General features: G+C 34.3%; 1 protein-coding gene across 23 annotated transcripts in view; it reads right to left on the minus strand.

The window, feature by feature from the left end:
- Window positions 1–17407, minus strand: part of CDC42BPA (CDC42 binding protein kinase alpha) — a 326652-nt gene that overhangs the window by 105645 nt on the left and 203600 nt on the right. For 15 of the 23 annotated variants that reach the window (XM_089907512.1, XM_089907440.1, XM_089907467.1 and 12 more), the window contains exons 13-15: window positions 14289–14375; window positions 8117–8359; window positions 7755–7865 (exon numbers count right to left, since the gene is read on the minus strand). In XM_089907512.1, coding sequence (XP_089763638.1) covers window positions 7755–7865; window positions 8117–8359; window positions 14289–14375 — 441 coding nt within the window. The remainder of the gene's footprint in view (window positions 1–7754; window positions 7866–8116; window positions 8360–14288; window positions 14376–17407) is intronic. The other 8 variants (XM_030761754.2, XM_022579369.2, XM_022579370.2 and 5 more) reach the window with 2 other exon arrangements.

Below are 17407 nucleotides of genomic sequence, written 5' to 3' on the forward strand. Positions count from 1 at the left end.
AACTGATTCCCAGAATGTAAGAATAGTTTCATACTAGAAAACTTGTTAATATGATTTCTCTCAAAAATAGATAAGGGACCCCTTTTTTTCTTAATTAGCCTGGATAGAGGCTTATCGATTTCACTGACCTTTTTAAAGAATAAGCTTTGGTTTCAATGATTTTTCTCTATTGGTTTCCTGTTTTCAATTTGATGGATTTCTGCTCTAATTTTTATTATTTTTCTTCTGTTTACTTTAGATTTAATTTGCTCTTCTCTTTCTAGTATCCTAAGGTGGAAGCTAAGACGATTAATCTTAGATCTTTCTTCTTTTCTAATATATGCATTCAATGCCACAAGTTTCCCTCTAAGCACTGCTTTCACTGTATCTGACAAATTTTGACAATTTGTGTTTTCATTTTCATTTAGTTCAAAATATTTTTAAGTTTCTCATGAGATATTTTCTTTGGCTCATGTGTTTTTTATAAGGGTGGTGCCTTAATTCCAAGTATTTTGGAATTTTCCAGCTATCTTTTTGTTACTGACATCTAGTCTAATTCCATTGTGGTCTGAGAGCAGACAATGTATGATTCCTGTTCTTTTAAATTTGTTAAGGATTTCTTAAGGCTTGTTTTATGGCCCAGAATGTGGTCTATCTTGGTGGACGTTCCATGTAAGCTTGAGAAGAATGTGTATTCTGCTGTTGTTGGGTGAAGCAGTACATAGATGTCCTTACATCCACTTGATTGATGATGGATGTTGAGTTCAACTATGTCCTTACTGATTTTTTTGCCTGCTGGATCTGTCCATTTCTGATAGAGGGGTGCTGAAGTTCCCAACTATGACAGTGAATTCATCTCTTTTTCTCTGCACTTCTGGAAGGGTTTTGCCTCATGCATTTTGATGCTATGTTGTTACACGCATACACATTAAGTATGCTACATCTTCTTGGTGAACAGCAATGCCCTTCTTTATTTCCAAAAACTTTCCTTACTCCAAATTCCACCCTGTCTGAAATTAATATAGCTACTTCCACTTTCTTTTGATTAGTGTTATCATGGTATATCTTTCTCCATCCACTTACAGGCATACCTTGGGGATATTGTGGGTTCAGTTCCAGACTACTGCAAAAAGGTGAATATTGCAATAAAGTGCATCACATGAATTTTTTGATTTCCCAGTACACATAAAAGTTGTATTCACACTATACTCTAGTTTATTAAGTGTGCAATAGCGTTATGTCTAAAAAAATGTACACACCTTAATTTTAAAAATACTTTATTGCTAAAAATGCTAACCATCATCTGAGCCTTTAGCGAGTTGCAATCTTCTTGCAATAGTAACATCAAAGATCAATAATCACAGATCACCACAACAAATAAAATAATGAAGAAGTTTGAAACACTGTGAGAATTACCAAAATGTGACATAAAATCATGAAGTGAGCAAACACTACTGGAAAAATGGTGCTGACAGACTTGCTCGATGCAGGGTGCCACAAACCTTCAATTTGTAATATCTGCAAAGTACAATATAGCAAAGCACAATAAAACAAGGTATGCCTGTACTCTTAATCTAGACACTTGGCCTCTGTATCCACGAATTCTGCATCCATGGATACAGAGGGCTGACTGTACTACACCATTTTATATAAGGGAGTTGAGCGTGTGCAGATTTTGGTATCCATGGGGTGTGGAGAGGGCATGGAGCCAATGCCTCATGGATACTGAGGAACAACTATATGTGCCTCTATACCTAAAGTGGACTTCTTAGACAACATATAGTTAGATACTGTTTTTTGATCCAATCTGACATAATCTGTTTTGTAATTGGTATACTTAGACCACTGACATTCTAAATGATTGTTGATGTTTTTTGATTAATACCTATTGTATTTGCTACTGCTTTCTATTTATTGCTCCTTTCTTTGTATCTATTTTTGTCTTCCATACCTTTTCTGTCTTTTGCTGTTTTTTTTTTTCCCCTTGTTTTTGGCCACACCATGCGGCATGTGGGATCTCAGTCCCTGACCAGGGATTGAACACATGCCCCCTGCATTTGAAGCACAGAGTCTCAACCACAGAACTGCCAGGGAAGTCCCTGTCTTTTGTGGTTTTAATTAAGCATTTTATATGATTCAATTTTCTCCCCATTCTGAGCATATCAGTTGAACTCCTTTTTTAAGTGGCCATTCTACAGTTTGCAATCTGCATTTATAACCAATCCAAGTCCAGTTTCAAATAACACTCTACCACTTCATGGATAGTGCAAGTACCATAAAATGAAATAATCCTAATTCCTGCCTCCTATCCCTTGTATAATTGCTGTCATTCATTTCAGTTACACATAAGCACACATAAGCATATTTATATATACATGTAATCAGACATAAGCATATATATAAGAATATATAATTGAATACATTGTTGCTATTATTTTGAACATTTCATCTATTAGATTAAGAATAAGAAAAATAAAAGCTTTTATTTATTTTACCTTCATGTATTCCTTCTCTGATGCTTTTTCTTTCTTTATGTAGATCTGAGTTTCTGACCTATATCATTTTCCTTCTCTCTGGAGAACTTCTTTTAACATTTCTTGCATGGCAGGTTTACTTGAAACAAATTCCCTGAAATCTTTGTCTCAGGAAGTCTTTATTTCTCCTTCACTTTTGAAAGATAATTTCTCAAAGTACAAAATTCTAGGTGGGTAGGTTTTTTTTTTCTCAACACTTTAAATATTTCACTCCACTCTCTTCTTGTTTGCATGAAGAGCAAAAGTCAAATGTAATTCTTACCTTATATTTTCTACGGGTAAGGTATTTTTTTATCTCTGACTGCTTTCAGAATTTTTATCTTTATCTATAATTTGAAAATGGCATGTCTAGGTGTAATTTTTTGGGTATTTACCCTGTTTGGTGTTCTTTGAGCTTCCTGAATCTGTGGTTTAGTGTCTGACATTAATTTGGGGGAAATTTTCAGTCATTACTGTTCCAAATGGTTCTTCTGTTCCTTTCTCTGTTCACCTTTTAGTGTTCCCATTATATGTATGGTACAACTTTTGTAAATGTTCCACAATACTTGGATATTCTTTTCTGTTTTTTCACTTTTTTCTCTTTGCTTTTCAGTTTTGGCAGTCCTGTTTCGATATCCTCAAGCTCAGAGATTCTTTCTTCAGCTGTATCCAGTGTACTAATAAGCTCATAAAGGGCATTCTTCATTCTGTTACAATGTGTTTCATGTCTAGCATTTCTTTTTGGTTCTTTCTTAGAATTTACATCTCTCTGCTTACATTGCCCATTTATTTTTCCATGCTCTCTACTTTTTCATTAAAGTCCTTAGCATATCAATCACAGTTGTTTTCAATTCCTGGCCTGATAATTTCAACATCCCTGAGTCTGGTTGTGATGTTTGCTCTATTCTGTGTTTTTTGCCTTTCAGTATGTCTTGTAATTTTTTGTTGATAGGTGAACATGATGTACTGGGTAAAAGGAACTGCTGTAAATAGGCTATTAGTAATATGGTTGCAAGCTGTGGTGGGAGGGGAAGCGTTCTATAGTCCTAAGATTGGATATCAGTATGTTATTGAGCCTGTGCTTCTGGACTGTGAACTTAAGACAACCTTGTCAGTTTTTCTCCCCCACTTACCTGTTTTGACAGGGTGACTAGAGTGGGCTGGGGCTGAATATTTCCCTTCCCTCAAGTCAGTTAGGTCTGATAAAATCCCAGCAAGTTAGATTCTGGTTGAAGAGTTTCTCCTGAAGATAGACCTTGTTAAGAAGAACAGAATGCTCTGGCACATTCAAAATTGTTACCCCTATTGTTAGTACAAGGGGATTTTTCTCTGATATTCTCTGTGAAAACCTCGTAGAGCTCCAGGATGTAAAACTGATGAAACTGTCAGGGCTCCCCAATGACGAGGCTCCCCTGGAGTTTTTCTCTCTCAAACTTGTCTGCACTGAGCCTCTAGCAATTTTTCAATAACAGTTCAGGTCTCCCTACACTAGTACTGATTTCCTACAAGGGTTCCTGATCTCATAAGCTGTGATTCTCTTTATTTGCCTGTCACTCTCTCCAGTTTGGAGGACAGCAGTTGGTTCTGTGATATTACTTCCCTTACAGATCTAAGAAGAGTTGTTGATTTTTCAATTTGTTCAGCTTTTTACTTCTTGTTAGAACAAAGTGGTGACTTCTGAAGTTCTTATATACTGGATTGGAAACTGGTAGTATTCTTTGGAGTTTTTAAATATAGGATCCTGTGATCTGCAAATAGAGATAGTTTTACTTCTTCTTTTCCAGTTTGGATGCCTTCTATTTCCTTTTCTTATCTAATTCCTCTGGCTAGAACCGCCAGCATAATGTTAATTGCAGTGGTGAAAATGGGCATCCTTGTCTCATTCCTAAACTCAGGGAAAATATTTTGAGTCATTCACCATTGAGTATGATGTTAGCTATGGGTTATTCATAAATGCCTTTGATCATGTTGAGTATATTCCCTTCTATTCCTAGTTTTCTGAGAGTTTTTATCATGAAAGGATGTTGAATTTTGTGAAATGACTTATGTGCATCAATTAAGATGATCATGCAGTTCCCCCCTCCCTTTGGTTCTTTCAATGTGATGTATTACATTGATTTATTTTCTTACATTCAACCACCCTTGCATTCCTGGGATAAACCCCACTTTGCCATGGTTTATAATCCTTTTAATATGGCTTTGGATTTGGTTTGCTGGTGTTTTGTTGAGAATTCATACGTCTATATTCGTTAGGAATACTGGTCTGTAAATTTCTTTTCTTGTGATATTATTCATATGGCTTTGGTATTATGGCAATGCTGGCCTATGGAATGAGTTAGGAAGTGTTCCCTATTCTTGTATTCTGTGGAAGAGTTTAAGAAGAATTGGTGCTAATTCTTCCTTAAAAGTTTGGTTCAGTTCACTAGTGAAGCTATCTGGTCCTGGGCTTTTCTTTGTCAGGAGGTTTCTTATTACCAATTCAATCTCTTTGCCTGTTGTAAGTCTGTTGAGACTTTCTATTTTGTCTTGCATTTAGGTAATTTGTGTGCTTCTCGATCTGTCCATTTCATCTAGATTATTTACTTTGTTGGCATAGAGTTGTTCATAGTATTCTCTTATAATCCTTTTGATTTCTGATGATAGGTATTAATATCCACTTTCATTTCTGATGTTACTTATTTGTTTCCTCCCTTCCTCCCTCTCTCTGTCAGTCTAGCTAAAGGTTTGTCAATTTTGTTGATCTCTCAAAGAATGCACTTTGGTTTCATTCCCTTTATTATTATTATTCTGTTCTCATTTTATTGAACACTGCTCTAATCCTTATTATTTCCTTCCATCTGCTAGCTTTGTTTCCTTTGCTCTTCTTTTTCTAGTTCTGTAACATATAAAGTTAGGTATTTTCTAATTTCCCTTGTGATTTCTTCATTGACCCACTGGTTGGTTAAGAGTGTCTTATTTCATTCCCACATATTTTTTTAACATTCCAGTTTTCCTTATGCTATTGATTTCTAGCTTCACTCCATTGTGATTGCAGTGGATACTTTGTGTGATCTCAATCTTTTTACATTTATTGAGATTTATTTTGTGGCCTAACATCTGGTCTATCCTGGAGAATTTATCAATTGCACTTGAGAAGAATATGTATTCTGCTGTTGTTGGGTGGAGAGTTCTATATATGTATCTGTTAGTTCTAGTTGGTTATACTGTTGATCAAGACATCTATATGCTTATTTATCTTCTGTCTATATGTTCTATCCATTTTTGGAAGTGGGGTATTAAAGTTTCTAACTTTTATTCAAGAACTTTTTTTCTCTTCAATTCTATTGAAGAGTATTCTTAATGAAGTAAAGATTCCTACAACCTTTTAAAGGGGCCAAAATAAGTTTCAAAATTTACATGTGTATACCTTTAAATCAAGAAATTCCACTTTTAGAAAATATCTTAAAGAAATGGTAGCATGATAATAATAATAGCTAACAGTTATTGAGCCTTTACTTTGTGCCAGGCCATGGGCTAAGCATTTTAAATGCATTAACTAATTTATTGGGTAGTTTTATTATTATCCCAAATTTCCCAAATCTGTAAATGATACAAGAGATTATGAGTGTCTGATATGTAGGTAAACACATGTGACTCAGAGTTTTCAATGAGCAGTGTTTGTTACAGAAAAAAATAAAGATCAAACTAGTGGACAGAATGGTACTAAGAATTAGAAAACCTGGGTTTAAACTGTACTCTATCATTTAAGACTATAAAATCCTAAACTCATCTGAGTTTCACTTTCCTCAAATGCAAATAATCTCTAAGATTTCCTCCAGTTTGCACTTTGTGATTCTTGTGCTTACCAAAATCACCTAAGATAGTGCTGGAAAGTAGTCCCTGACTGAAAGTTATTTGAGACGGTAATGTAATGACTTCTATACACTAATCCTGCTCTAGAAGCATAGGTTATTTATAGAAGAAACATAACTATTTTGGAAAGCTAACCAAGACTGTGCAATCATGATCAATCAAAACAAAACAAATAATATACCAGTCTATGTTTTCAATAAGCTAAGTCACAGTTTAGGTGGGGAGACATTTTGTGAATAAATAATTATAATAAGAGCTATTGTAAAGTTATTAACAAAACTCTATAGCAGCAGAGAATAAGGAATATTTAGACTTCCTGAGATGACATTCAACTTCATTCTTATATTTGCTGGACGAATAAGATACTAGACTAGGCACGCAAGGAGTGTGTGGAGGTGGCGGCTGGCAGACAATGCAGAGGAATTGGGATACGCAAAGGGTAGAGTCAAGAAAAGGCAGACATCATATTCAGATTATAATTTAGTGTTATAGAAATACGATGTCAATTAATCCTAATTCTCTCACTTTGACATATATAATATTATTATTATAGCTAATAGTTACTGACCACTTATGATGTGGCAGCTTACATACATGTATACGTACTCCTCACATGAAACCAATGAGATAGGGTTTTACAAATGAGAAATTAAGGTCCAAAGATATTAAATGTTTTGTCCAGCGTTACACAGCTGGTAACTGATGAGGCTGGGCTTTAAAAGCAGATAGTCCAACACTAGAGCTGGCGCAAAGATTTCCCTTGCTAAGCACTTCTGCTGAGATGTTTAAATCCAGGCCAATTATCATCTCATCCCACTTAACAAAAGTATCTGCAAAGCTACCTCTGAGCCTCTCCTAAGTCACTTAACAAGACAGAGGATCTGGACATCTAACCCTGCCTCCCATGAGATTACCAATATATCTTGTCAAGGTATGCAGCCCTTCATAAATTTTGTTTTTTTTTTTTTTTTGCGTTACGCCGGCCTCTCACTGTTGTGGCCTCTCCTGTTGCGGAGCACAGGCTCCGGATGCACAGGCTCAGCGGCCATGGCTCACGGGCCCAGCCGCTCCGCGGCATGTGGGATCTTACTAGACTGGGGCACGAACCCGTGTCCCCTGCATCGGCGGGCGGACTCTCAACCACTGTGCCACCAGGGAAGCCCCCTTCATAAATATTTTAACTCCTTCCTGAAAGATTTCTTCTCCCCACTAAATACAGCCTTCCATTTCCTTACAGCATGATTAAGAAGTCTATACCAGCTTCCTATTGATAAGAATGAGAATTAAGAATACTATGTTTGAAGGATAGTTAGTTTTTACTCTACACCAAAAAGAGAACATAACATAGTCCTGTTAAGCAGAAAGAGGAGAAAATTAATTCAACTTCATAAATATGAAATCAAACGATACCTTCAGTCCCTCTAATTCATTTTGCAGTTGCTTAGAATAGTGCTCACTCTGTTCGCGCAATTTCCTGTCTTTAGATGCTTCAGCAGCTACAGCTTCTGTACGAACTTCCAGCTTTAAAATAAAATGAAAAAAGCAGATTTCATGGTTATAATTGTTTCTCCAATAAAATGTCTCCCCATGGGAATTTACCTTGCAATAGATAGATAACTCAAATGTTGAAATTCATATTAAATATTATTACCAAACTAAAAAAAAAAAAACTCTTCAAAAATTAAAGAATAAAATATATATTATTTCACTAGTCTGAAAAAGCAGCTTTAATCACTACCCCATGGGCACTACAAATTTGCCTGACTACTAACCTCTTTTTTGGCTCTTTCTGTTCTGCGCAGTTCTTGCCTTAAGCTTTCAACTTTTTGCATCACCAGGTCCACCTCTTCTTCCTTATCTCGGACATGGCGAGCAAGTTTCTGTTTTTGGGTGTGCAATTCTGTTAGCCGCTCATTGATCTCCATGAATTCCTGCATGGCCAGTTTCCTCTGACAGTGTGCGTCTTTCAGCTCTTTGGATTGGTTTTTTAATCGCTCACTAGCCTGGACTAGTTCCTACAGTTTCGTAAAAAGAATATAAGTTACCAATTCTGCACCCTAGGGACCAAATTTGGCCATCAAAATATTTATCATGAAGTCAAGAAGAGCCAAAATTATTCACCTCAGAACAAAATTAAAAGAAATGAACTACTTTTGAACAGATACTAGGAGCATGGTGCTCTGTTCATATTCTCAATTCCTTATGCTAACATGCTAACTGCAAAGGAACAACTGATTTAACCTTCCAGTACCTTAGTTTCAATAAATAAATAAACAAATAAAGGTATAGGAATACAAGATACAATGGTAAACATAAAGATTTTGTGAAATTTAATGGATATCTGTGAGATTTTTAAAAATTATATCAAATGATTACAAATGATAAAAACAAGGGCTGTATTTGATGTGGAGACTAACTCTTGGGCCAGCAGCAAAGAGAAAAGCTAATTAAAGTGAGAAACTTAGAAGGAGCTGAAGTAGACTTGGGTCAGTAGAACCACCTGCCTCCCAGCAAAAGGAAATGCAAACCTTCTTTGAGGAAGAGTCTCAATGATATCTTTTTTTTTTTTTTAAGAGCATACACATATAAGCTCACAACCACAGATTTCCCAAACACCCAAAGGACAAAAGACCACAAGCAAACATTACAAACAATAAACCCCAATAAAAATAAACCCCAGTGGTATTTGGATATTAGAACTATCAGATACTGATAAGATTGCTATACATGAAATGTTTGAAGAAATAAAAGGAAATCATAAAAATAGGAAAATGACAAAAGACTATTTAAAATGATGAGGCAAAAAGACTACGAAAAACTGTTTATAAAACATTGTATAGAGCATTCAGAAATGAAAAAATGTAAGTATTAACATTAAAAACATGAATCCACCAATATAGAAAGCTCTACCTTTATGAAGAAAAATAAGAAGAAACTCAAACCCAGAAACTTTAAAAAATAAAGTATATAACATTAAATAAAAATAAAAAAAAATCAGAGGGAAAAAACACAAATCACCTATTCCCCATCCTCAAAAAGGAAAAAAAAAGATAATTAGAGCAGACATCTAAGAAGTAACAATAGTAACAGGAGGACATATTTTTTAAGACATAATAATTAAAATTGTACACACAGAAAAATTACTTTTGAAGTATGAGGCTACTTTTGAAGTATGAGGCTAAAAAATAATGAGATTCTTACAAACACAAATTGACAGAGCTTACCACAACCAGATCTGAACTTAAAGGAACCTCTAAATATTTATTTCAGGAAAATGAAAAATGATTTTAGAAGGAAGGTCTAATGAAAGAGAAGTGGAGGGCTAAGAAATTGGTAAACATAAATATGAATGTAAGCAAACTTGTATATAAGATTGTATTATTGTCTCATTTGTACAGTAAACAAAAAGGGCATGACTAACATATTGGTCCAAAAAAGCACAGTAGTTGGGAAGAAGCAATAGAGTTAAAGGTCCTCAAAGTGTTTGGGAGCAACAGTTTAAGATACTGCGTTGGCCAAAAGGTTCATTCGGTTTTTCCCGTAAGACGGCTCTAGTAGCGCTTAGCTGTCTTTAACCTCATTCGAAACAATTTTGTTAGATTTTCTTGGGACACCTGTCATAACAGTATACATTAAAAAAAAAACTTATCAAAACTGGTGAATTTTTGTGTAGCCATTTTAATACTTAAGATGGAAGAAAAAAAGCAACATTTTCAGCATATTATGTTTTATTACTTCAAGAAAGGTAAAAACTCAACTGAAACACAAAAGGAAGATTTGTGCAGTGTATGGAGAAGGTGCTGTGATTGACTGAACGTGTCAAAAGTGGTTTGCGAGGTTTCATGCTGGAGATTTCTTGCTGGACGATGCTCCACAGTCAGGTAGACCAGTTGAAGTTGATAGTGATCAAATCGAGACATTAACTGAGAACAATCAATGTTATACCACGCAGGAGACAGTCGACATACTCAAAATATCCAAATCAAGCGCTGAAAACCATTTGCACCAGCTTGGTTATGTCCATCGCTTTGATGTTTGCGTTCAACATAAGTTAAGCGAAAAAAACCTTCCTGACCGTATTTCTGCCTGCGATTCTCTACTTAAACGTAACGAAAACATACCGTCTTTAAAGCAAATTGTGATGGGTGATGAAAAGTGGATACTGTACAACAATGCGGAAAAGAAGAGATCGTGGGGCAAGTGAAATGAACCACCACCAACCACACCAAAGGATGGGCTTCATCCAAAGAAGGTGATGTTGTGTATATGGTGGGATTGGAAGGGAGTCCTCTATTATGAGCTCCTTCCGGAAAACCAAACAATTAACTCCAACAAGTACTGCTCCCATTAGACCAACTGAAAGCCGCACTCAACAAAAAGCATCTGGAATTAGTCAACAGAAACCGCATAACCTTCCATCAGGGTAACACAAGACTGCATGTTTCTTTGATGACCAGGCAAAAACTGTTACAGCTTGGCTGGGTAGTCTAATTCATCTGCCGTATTCACCAGACATTGCACCTTCAGATTTCCATTTATCTCAGTCTTCACAAAATTCTCTTAATGGAAAAAATTTCAGTTCCCTGGAAGACTGTAAAAGGCACCCGGAACAGTTCTTTGCCCAAAAAGATAAAAAGTTTGGGGAAGATGGAATTATGAAGTTGCCTGAAAAATGGCAGAAGGTAGTGGGACAAAAGGTTGAATACGTTGTTCAATAAAGTTCTTGGTGAAAATGAAAAATAAGTCTTTTATTTTTACTTTAAAACCGAAGGCACTTTTTGGCCAACCCAATATTAAATTTAAAAAAATATATTAAATTTAGACTTTGTTAAATATGCACGATAAAATTCAATACTACTAGAAACTGCTAGAATGAGTAGTGAGCAAAATGAGAACAAGAAAACAAAAACCTCAATTAAAAATCAAGAAAAATATTTTCAAGATGAAAAGAATTCTGGAGATTGGTTTCACAACAATGTGATGTACCTTACACTACTCAATTATACACGTAAAAATGATTAGGATAGAAATTTTATGTTATATATATTTTGCCACAATTTAAAAAAAGAGCAAACTCAGCCATAAAAAGAATGAAATAATGCCATTTGTAGCAACATGGGTGGACCCAGAGACTGTCATACTAAGCGAAGTAAGTCAGACAGAGAAGGACATATGTCATATGATATTGCTTATATGTGGGATCTAAAAAAATGGTACAAATGCACTTATTTACAAAACAGAAACAGAGTTACAGATGTAGAAAACAATCTTATGGTTACCAGCGGGGAAGTGGGGAGGGATAAGTGGGAGATTGTGATTGACATACACATACTACTATATATAAAATAGAAAACTAATAAGGACCTACTGTATAGCACAGGGAACTCTGGTCAATACTCTCTAATGATCTATATGGGAAAAGAATCTAAAAAAGAGTGGATATGTATATACGTATAACTGATTCACTTTGCTGTATAGCACTAAGTAATGCAACATTGTAAATCAACTTTACTCCAATTTTTAAAAAAAAAGAGTGAGAAAGGAGATAAAGATAAGCATAGAAAATGCATGACAAACAGAAAACAAAAAGTGGTAGAAACATGTCCATATAGATTAGTAATCAAAATAAGTATAAAAGGAGTAAGTTCACCAGTTAAATGCAGTTTGTTATACCAAATTATGAAACAAAATCTAGACTTAAATAGAAAAAGCATCATTATAGCAATGATAAAATTCTATTCACTAGAAAGAAATTCCACTCTAAATTTTTGTGCATTCCACAAGATAGACTCAAAATATATTAGAAAAAAAATTGCTAGAACTTCACAGAAAAACTGGTGAATACATCATCATGAGAAAATCCAATTTCTCAATCATTAATAGATAAACCAAGCAGTTAAAAAAATAGTGAATATAAAGAAGATTTGAAAAGCTCAATTAAAAACCTTCATGTATATTTAGAAGCTTGCATCCAACACCGGGAAACACATTCTTCTTAAGCATATATTGAATATTTAAAAATGAAAAGGTCTAGATCATGCCGTAATTCTCAGCAGATTTCAAAGAACAGATATCATACAGATCAAATTCTTTAATAATATTACCATTAAAATAGAAATAAAAAATAACAAGGCTAAATTCCATAATAACTCACAGATCAAGGAGAAAAATCATAAAGGGTATTAAAATATTTAGAACTAAAAAAATTTTAAATACAGAAAACAATAAAAATGTTTAGTAAAGACTAAAACTTGGGGATGCAGTAAAAGGTATTGTATATACATTGGGGGAAATTTATAGCCTGAAATACTTACACTGAAACTAAAAAAAAGTTGAAATTCAATGAAATTCCACATAAAAAGTTAACAGAGAACAACGTATTAACCACTTCCGCCAATATGAGATGATAATAAAGAACATAAATTAATGAAAAGGAAACATGAGAATAATGAAGATCAACAAAGCCAAAAGCTTGTTCTTTGATCTCACTAAATATGTGGTGAGGTCAAACAAGGGAACAAGAATAAATGCACGAAGAAATAATATGAAGAAAGAAGGAGAGGTTATAACTACAAATCTAGGAGAAATCAAAAAAGGTAAAAGGATGCAATGAAAAATTTTATGCCAGTAAATTTTTCAACTTAAGAAATGAACAAATTCCTATAAAAATAAATTTAGCAAAACTGTTTCAAGAAGAAATAGAATGCCTGAATAGTCCTATAACAATTAAAGTAACTAAACCAATAGCTAAAAAAAAATTCCCCATCCCCCCAAGTGGGAAAAAAAATCTCCAGACTCAGATGGTTTTACAGATGATTCCTCCAATGTGTTTCAAGGAACAAAACATTCTTCTTTTACAAACTTCTCTAGAGAACAGAAAAAGAGGCAGTGCTACTCAGCTAACTCTATAAGACCAGTATAATCTTGATACCAAAGGAAAAAAAAAAAAGAGAGAGAAAAAAAAAGCCAATCTCATTGAAGAAAACAAATAAAAAGTCCTAAAAAACCCCAAAGACATTAGCAAATCAGGTCAGTGATATATAAAGTGGGTAAACATGAACTCTGGAACTCAACTCCCTGTGTTGAAATTCCAGTTCCCCCACTTTCTAGCCCTATGATCTTGAGCAAATGTATCTAACTTCTCTGTGTGGGATCTCACCATTTATAAAATAAAAACACTACTACCACTGCTGCTGCTGCTGCTGCTGCTACTACTAATACATAAATCACAGGGTTCTTTAAAAGATTAAATGAGCTAATAAATGTAAAGCACTTAAAACAGTACTATTAGAACAGATGCAACATAACTGTTACCTATATTATTATATTAATATTTAGGAGACAATACATGGGCAATTCAGTTTTAACCCAGAAAAGTAAAAATGGTTTAACGTTAGAAAAAGTTTATAAATGTAAGTCATCAAACCAATTTATTTTTATTTATTTTTGGCTGAGTTGGGTCTTTGTTGCTGTGCCCGGGCTTTCTCTAGTTGAAGCGAGTGGGGGCTACTCTTCGTTGAGGTGCATGGGCTTCTCATTGCGGTGGCTTCTCTTGTTGCGGAGCATGGGCTCTAGGCGCGCGGGCTTCAGTAGTTGTGGCTCACGGGCTCTAGAGCACAGGCTCAGCAGTTGTGGCACAGGGGCTAAGGTGCTCCGCGGCATGTGGGATCTTCCCGGGCCAGGGCTCGAACCCGTGTCCACTGCATTGGCAGGCAGATTCTTAACCACTGCGCCACCACAGAAGCCCCAAACCAATTTATTAAAGGAGAACAATCATATAATTCCATCAATAGATATTAACAAATTTCTAGAAATTTGTTGCAATACTGTACAAAAAAAGCACATTTAATAAAGTCAATACCCATTTTTGATAAAAATGATTAGCAAAATAGGAATAGAAGATAATTTTCTTAACCTGATAAAAAGTATTTACCAAAAACTTACAGAAAACATTATTATTTTCTTAGAAATCAGGAATAAGATAGGGATGCCTGCTATCATCACTTCTATTGAATGTTTTTGAGGTCCTGGCTTATACAGTAAGACAAGGAAAGAAAGAAAAGTAAAAAAAAAAAAAAAAAAAATCAAAAGACAAAGAAAAAAACCGGTCATTATTTCATAAAACCTCAAAGAATCTCAAATATATTATTACAATTAATAAGGGTTTAGCAATGTTCCTAGAACAGAATCAGTAAGAAAGTATAATTTTCAAGGTACCGTTTAAAATATGAAAACTTACAATCATAAATTTAAGGAAAGGCAAACAAGACCTGTATAGAATTTTATGGAGAAACGTTTTAAAATACTTTAATGATACAGAGTGACATACCATGTTTGTGGATAAAAAGACTGTGGGACTGCAGAGAAAATAACTTTATGTTTTTGTACAGTTAGGCCTTTCTAAGCAAATTTTACTGAAACTTGGAACATGAGTTAAAAGCAAGCCTTGTAAAGTAATTTATGACTAATTAAGATACGTAGTGAGAAAACTCCAAAGAGATTTAGCTCCTGGACTTATATGTTTACATTTCAAGGAGGGTTGGAGAGAGAGATAAGAGCTTGTACCAAGGAGAAAATCTCTTTATAGAGCTGGAGACTTGGACACATCTTTCCACCAGAGTGACTTACTTATATTCCAAAGAGTCCTAGATCCTTCTCTTAAGGTTTCCAAGGAGACCCGCAGAAAGGTGGGTAGAGATAGAGGGGAAGCAGGAAGCATCTGCCTCTCTCCTCTATGTAAACACCCTGATTCACTATTTCGGGGCTCTTTCTCTACCATACAGTCTCCATATGTGTAGGGTTTTATCCAACCAGCTCTCATTCTGTTGCCCTAAAGGGTAAGACGGGCATACAGGAAAGCCACCTGGTTTATGTCTTGTTTTGCTTTTCTGAATGTAAATCGTAATCATCTTTCCTTGCTCTTGAAATCTTGTGTGCATTTAGAATGATACTAATAAACATGGATAAGAAGGTAAAGACTCAATGTTATAATGATGTCAATTCTCTTGAAATTGCTCTATGGATTTAATGCAATTTTAATCAAAATCCCATCACAGTTTTCAAGGAATAGAGAGTTGAGATATAGACCCCATGCATAAATGGAAATTTAATATATGACAGAGGTGACACTGCACATCACTAAGGGAAGGAGGGCCTATTTAGTAAATGAACAACTGGCTAGCCATATGGGAAAAAGTGAAATTGGATCCTTATATGATACACAAAAATAAATTTCTGATGCATTAAAAATTTAAATATGAAAACCAAACTTAGAAACTTCAAGATAAAAATTTAGGAGAATTGTTTTTTACCTCAGATTTCTTACATAAGCCAGCAAATGCAATAATCGTAAAAATGAAGATTGATAAATTTGACTACATTAAGACTAAAAACTTTTGTTAGTCAAAAGCTCCCATAAACAAAATGAAAAGACAAGCCCCCACCTGGGAGATATCTGTAACATACATAATCGATAAAAGATTAGCATGTCCAGAACATTCTTACAAACCAGTAAGGAAAAGACAAACAACCCAACAGAAAAATGTATAAAGTATATTAAGAAGCATTTCACAAAAGAAGAAATATAAATGATAAATGGACATGTGTGAGGATACTCAGCCTCATTAGTAATTAGAGAATGCAGATTAAGACCATACTAAAACATCATTTTAGGCCTAAAATGTCAACTTAGATTAGGTTGGCCAAAAATAATATATCTAGTAATATAAAGTACTGTTGAATGTAAAAACTCCTGTACACTATCGGTAGGAGTATAAACTGGTAGAAGCCGTGGAAAATGATTTGACATCATCATAAAAAATACAATATTTCCATCGCGTATGACCCAATTATTCTATTCGTCTTTGTGTGTGTGCGTCTGGATATATGTTCAAGAATGATCATAGCAGCATCATGTATAGTAGCTATTAATTATAAGCAACCTAAATGTCTGCAAACAAAAAATTAGATAAGTAAATTGTGGGTGCTGACATAATGGTGTATTTTATAGCAACTAAATAAATGATCAACAGCTATACAGACAAATCTTAGAAACAACGTTGAGTGAAAAAAGCAAATTGCAAAAGATTGCATATACCATTTTACAAAGCTCAAAAAAAGCCAACACTAATATACTGTTTAGAGATACACTAATATGTGATAAAATTTTTTTAAGGGAATGATTAACATAAAATTCAGAACAGTGATTACCATTGTCAGGGAAGTGATGAGAAAGGAATAGGAAATGACTACTCAGGGCTATGTCACAAAATAGGTAACGCTCTATTTCTTAAGTTGGATGTTTGGTTCATTTTATTATTTGCGTCAAAACTTATATAATGGTACATTTATTTTTTATATGCATCAAATGAAAAAAATCTTGAAAAGAATATCTGCTGCCTGTAGGATATCAGGCAAATCATTTAAAATTCTTTATCAATATGATGTGTTTCATTTCAGTACTACTCTCTTCTCAAAATATACTGAAAGGATTTTTAATATTAAAACTTATTAAAAATTGGCCAAGTACCTGTTACTATAAATCTAGATATCAGATGCTCATCCTTATTATGTTAACCAAGTTTGGATGAGTAATCCTACCTTTAAATACATAATAGTAACTATTAATATAATATTATTAAAACAAATAGGATGTCTGTTATAAATTCCAAATATTATTAAATTGACCATGAATATAAATGAATCTATACAAAACACTGCTTGAAAGCGCATCAAGAAAAAAGTAAAAATATACCTAATCTAATTCACTTTGACCTTCATAGCTTTCTCTGTTAATCTTTTTGATTAGCTTCATTGGCAAAAGGTTATTTGTTTTATTTTTAATTACCTCCATTTCTTTACAGGCAGCAAGACTTATAAGTCTTCCCCAGAAGGACTTCATCTGTTTTATCAATGAATTATATACAACATCATTGAATACAATTTATACTATGCCATAAACCACTCCTTTCTTTTTTGCATTGGCTAGTATTAATTCCAACATTCTAAAATTTGTTAATGAAAGGCAAAGTACACACAGCGTATCATTTATGTAAAGTATTTTT

Source organism: Delphinapterus leucas, chromosome 1 (genome assembly GCF_059928025.1).
Source record: "Delphinapterus leucas isolate spDelLeu-1000000601 "Yukka" chromosome 1, BTC_Dleu_Yukka2, whole genome shotgun sequence".
Taxonomy (NCBI): Eukaryota; Metazoa; Chordata; class Mammalia; order Artiodactyla; family Monodontidae; genus Delphinapterus; species Delphinapterus leucas.